The 5,213-nt window shown below is 38.4% G+C and overlaps 1 protein-coding gene across 1 annotated transcript; it reads right to left on the reverse strand.

The window, feature by feature from the left end:
• Positions 1-849: 849 nt before the first annotated feature.
• LOC115403880 (interferon-induced protein 44-like) lies at positions 850-2,442 on the reverse strand. The gene is made up of 6 exons (XM_030112918.1): positions 2,318-2,442; positions 2,182-2,197; positions 2,018-2,051; positions 1,698-1,893; positions 1,336-1,488; positions 850-1,155 (listed from the first exon to the last, which is right to left on the reverse strand). The coding sequence occupies exons 1-6, from the start codon at positions 2,327-2,329 to the stop codon at positions 970-972; spliced, it is 597 nt and encodes a 198-aa protein (XP_029968778.1). The 5' UTR covers positions 2,330-2,442; the 3' UTR covers positions 850-969.
• Between the last annotated feature and the right edge of the window lie 2,771 nt (positions 2,443-5,213).

Genomic DNA, 5,213 nt, shown 5'->3' on the forward strand with positions numbered 1-5,213 from the left:
GCTGCAGACTGTGGAGTGTTTTCAGTTTAGAAACGGAACCTTGTTGGTTTTTCTGTTCAGAAGGTTTTTCAGTTTTGATTTTGCACTTTTTTAGTTGAAAATAAAAAAGGAACATGTTAAAATCCAGAAGAGACAGCAGCTGTTTGATGTTATTTTGCACATTTAGCAATAAATATAGAATAGAATAAGAATAGAAGACTTTATTAATCTCACAGTGGAGACATTTACAGGTGTATAGGCTCATAGAACCCACAGCAGGGTGCAAAAGTAATGAATGGTGCAATAATTAACAAGTTATAGTGCAAATCATAGTAGGATTGATAATAGAAGCTAAAGACAATGAAGATCTAACTGTATGTACAACCTGAATCTTAAAATATAACAGGAAATATATAATATATACAATATATACAATACAATATGCAATATATAATGCAATATATAACTATACAGTATGATATAATATGTACAATATGCTTTAGCAGAGTGAATGGATAATGAAGTGTCGCTGAATTTCTTCAGGGGGGGTGCAGGATATTATAATGTCCAGGATTATTGCACATATTCCACACAGTAGAATTGTACAGTCTGGCAGCGGTGGGGATGAGAGGCCTGTGGTAGCTCCTTCCTGCTCTGAGGGTCTCAGTCTCCTCTGAAGGAGCTGCTGAGCTGCTCTACCGTCCGGTGCAGTGGCTGAGAGCTGCTGTCCATGATGATGATACTTGAATGATAACTGTCTCACTGTAGGCCTCAAATACAAACAGATCAAGCTGATCATGAGTTATTACAATCTTGCTACTGTAGGTGTAATGCAGTAGCCTAATGTGTTTTTATAGTCTGTAATAGGTATAACTGTGGCAAAATGCTGTTAGATATGCGTTTTTGACCCCCCAAAAACCCAGTTTTTTTCAGCTGCCTGCGAGAGGCGTTCCTTATTTCAATCTCTGGGAGTTGGCAACCCTAGTCTTCTCACAGCTGTGAACACTCACCTAAATCCCGGGCTTCTTGTCTGACCTCTTTTATCTTTATAACAGGCTCTTCCTCTATCAGGTTGACTGTGGTGGCAGGAACAACACAAACCAGAACATGAACTTTGTCATTGATGGTCGGAGTATCAATGTAGTTGGATCCAGTTGGTTTACTGCCAGGAAGGAGCTGAAAAAAAGGACAATTTTAAAAATCAAATTACAGTTTGTAAAACAGTTTTGAAATGTTTGTGTAATTATCTATTTTCATGTTTCTTCTGATGTGACTGAATAATTTTATGTTTTTTACAGAGCTGTGTTCTCTGTTCTTGGTAAATAAAGTAGGAAAGAGAAACCATCATTCTTGTACCTTGAATCCTTCTTTGACGTGTCCTTTCAGGATCAGTTTGATATTTTCCACATCAACTCCTCTCCCAGAGCCCTTCTCAATACCCATGGTGTCACAGAAGAGAAGAGGATAAAAGGTTCCAGGTGTTTCTGTCTGGATTTTATAACTTCGGTACTGCAAGTTCAAACAAGTGATGACAATGTTAGCATGTGCTGTTAGCCTGAGGTCAGATTTCAGTTGCTCAGTTTCTCTATTTGACGCTCTGTTAATTGCAGTAAAAGTAGCTGTTCTGTCTTTAAGATGGAGAAAACTATGAACATTTTATCCTGTGTGGCTTTCTATATATTATCAACAGTATACATTTTATGACAAGCTCTTCATACTTCCTGAGTGAAGCTGCGGTCATAGTTAGTAGCTGCCAAAGCTCGAGCTGAAACTCTTCTTCGGAGAGTGGTGTCAACAGAGTCGATGAAGGCGGACTTTCCAGAGCCTGGTGGTCCAAGCAGCAGAACTCTGAGATGTTTAACTCCTGAACGAGGTTTAAAATTCCTCACATAATCCAATTCTTCATTTCTATTCCTATTCAAAATAAGATTAGATCAGGATGAAGTATGAACTCAATGCCCACGTTTCAAAAACTACAAATATTTCTTGTAACATGACAGAAATGTTACAGAAATGTTACATTCCAAAAAGTACTCACCCCCATGGTATGACTCTCCATGGTTCTTTGAAAGCTGTCAAAACAGGAACACCTGCATAAATCACCTTTTCTTTTAACACAGTGTAATACTGTAACATAGTTTGATTAGTACTTATTTTATTTTCTAATGTGAATTTCAGAGTCTGAAAAACAAATTGACTTACTTGGAGAATCTTGAAACTGTGGTAGAACAGAAGCTCATCTTAATCAGTATTCACAAGAATTGAACATTTTCAAAAAGTGTTTCCTGAAAACATTTAAATCATCATCAAAAAGTATAAAGGTATAAAACAGTCTTACCAACCAAGCCATGGTGAAGGAAAATACAGCTGTCACTGGAAAGCAATGAGATGTTTCTACTGAAGTGAATGGTCAGGGGCCAAAAGTATAATCTGTTTTTCTGACCAAACCAACAAACGAAAAAAGGAAAAAATGGCTCAATTTTCCTTTTTTCGTTTTCAACAAAAAACGAAAAAACGTTTTTTTCTTTCTCAATTCTAAACCAAAAACAAAACCAACACAAGCAAATTACAGCCGAATTTTGTTTTTTGGATTTCAATTTTTCGTTTTTTCGTTTCAGGTCTAAAAACGAAAAAACGGAAGCACGTGACCCCTGACGTCACGGGTCAAATGGACTCCCTACCAAAATAAAAGCCTTACTCATCAATGGGTAATAAAAGATGAATTACGTTAAATGGCGTTTTTATTTTTGCACAGCATTTATTGCATACACTACTAGGCTTGTAATAATGTTGGAAAACTATAATAATAATAATTATTATTATTATTCACAACAATACTACTACTACGACTACTATAACAATAATAATAATAATAATAATAATAATAATAATAATAATAATAATAATAATTACAGGTCTGCTGCCTGGCCTGCATACATCTAATTCACGGACGCGAGATCGTTAAGTGTTCACCTTTTCGATAAGTGTGACATGTCTGTTCATCATAAAATGTGGGTCATTTTAACTTTGTGACATGTCAGCTGCATGGCGTGTGCTGATGAGAAATGTTTCTCTTTTTCACCCAGTAGATGGCAGAGTGAGCCAAGAAAATCCAGTACTCAGTTGAGGGACTGACGGCCCGAACGCATCTGGACGTGGAAGCGCCGCACGCGGTAGCGCCGCACGCGGTAGCGCCGCATGCGGTAGCGCCGCACACGGCGCTTCTGATCGCCTCCCATGTTAATCTATCTGACTGACACAACGCGCATGGTAGCGCCGCACGCCCGCTCCGCTTCATTCTATTTTTCACGCGAACCGCGAGCGCTGAGAGCGGCAACTGTCAAGCTGGATCAAGCAGATCGGACCAGACAGGAAGTCGGAAACAGAAAAGGCAAGAGAATCCGCTTAATTTTCAAAATAAAATAAATTAAATGACGATTAGTTACGGTGTTGCTCGTCCATCTGTCACCGGGTCTAATCTCAAGAGAGATGGACACACACACACAAACAGACATGCACGTATGCACCCAATCAAACACACACACACACACACACACTCAGTGACAGAGATTCGCGTGATGCAGAAAAAAAGAGGACAGGAGGAGAAAAAGTCTCTCCACAGGTCACCAAAACACACACATCCATCCTGGCAGAGCGAGACAGAGGAAAACCGAGAGCAGACGGATCCAGCCGAGTACAGTTGATGTGTGACCAGCGCAGAGAGCGCAGGCAGCAGATAGCCTACGAACAGCCAAGCGCCGGCGCGGAGACTTCGCGGCGCGTGCGGTGCCTCCGCTACGCTTCCGTGTCCAGTGCGTTCGGGCCGTAAGGAACTTACAATGTTATGCTCCTATGGACAAACAGTGGCATGCTCCTCTTTCTTCTTTCTTTATTCCAGACTCGAAATGGTCCATAAAATTACACAAAAATACTAAAGACAGCAACAAAACAGAAAAACAGCACGACACATATAAACTAAATAAACACTCTCTCCAGTGTCTCCAGAGCACAGAAGTGTACCAGACACTGCTCTGCCCAGGTTTGACAGAAGCTTGAATAATTTTATCATCAGAGTCCATGAGTCGCTGAATAAACTTAAAAATAAAATTTCTAATAACAGCATTCAGTGTTCTGACAGCTACACCACAAGTATTGTTGTTAATAATAATAATAATAATAATAATAATAATAATAATAATAATAGTTATTATTATTGTTTTCCAACATTATTACAAGCCTAGTAGTGTATGCAATAAATGCTGTGCAAAAATAAAAACGCTATTTAACGTAAATCATCTTTTATTACCCATTGATGAGTAAGGCTTTTATTTTGGTGGGGAGTCCATTTGACCCGTGACGTCAGGGGTCACGTGCTTCCGTTTTTTCGTTTTTAGACCTGAAACGAAAAAACGAAAAATTGAAATCCAAAAAACAAAATTCGGCTGTAATTTGCTTGTGTTGGTTTTGTTTTTGGTTTTGAATTGAGAAAGAAAAAAACGTTTTTTCGTTTTTTGTTGAAAACGAAAAAAGGAAAATTGAGCCATTTTTTCCCTTTTCGTTTGTTGGTTTGGTCAGAAAAATAGATTATACTTTTGGCCCCTGACCGTGAATCTACGGTGAAAAGTGTCCAGTAAAGCTGTGAAACTGTTGATGTCTGGTTACATCTGAAGCCAATGCTCGGTGTGCTCCGTCCACAAATAGCTGATGTTTAAGAAACTCTTCATACTTTCAGTTTCTTTCAGGTCACATGATTTCAAAGAAAGACTCAAGGTGCATACCACACAAGGGTGTATTCACATCAGAATCACAACAATCAGAAGGAATAAATTAAGAGCACATGCTTTTGGGTTTGTCATTATCGGATGGATTAGATTTGAGGTCTTGATAAATTATATTAAACTACCATTAGTGGAACGGATGCAGGGTACACAGGGTGCGCAGGGGACATGTCCCCCATACTTCTGTCCCTCGCACGTTTTTCAGCTGTTACAACTGTATAATCCAATGTTAATGTAACCCTGGGTTATATAGGGCTTCAGAAATAAAAGCCTATAAATAAAATGTCTTTAAAGAAATGCATAAAGTGATGCTAAAAAGAAAAATAAATAGATGAAATCAGTTAAAAAACAGTCATTAAAATGATTGTAAATGCTGTATTTCATGATTGTATGTTAAATGGTTAAAGAATGTGTATTTTTATGAGTTTTCCGGTTCTGTTTATTGAAAATGTGCAC

The sequence above is a fragment of the Salarias fasciatus genome, chromosome 17 (assembly GCF_902148845.1).
Source record: "Salarias fasciatus chromosome 17, fSalaFa1.1, whole genome shotgun sequence".
Lineage (NCBI taxonomy): Eukaryota > Metazoa > Chordata > Actinopteri > Blenniiformes > Blenniidae > Salarias > Salarias fasciatus.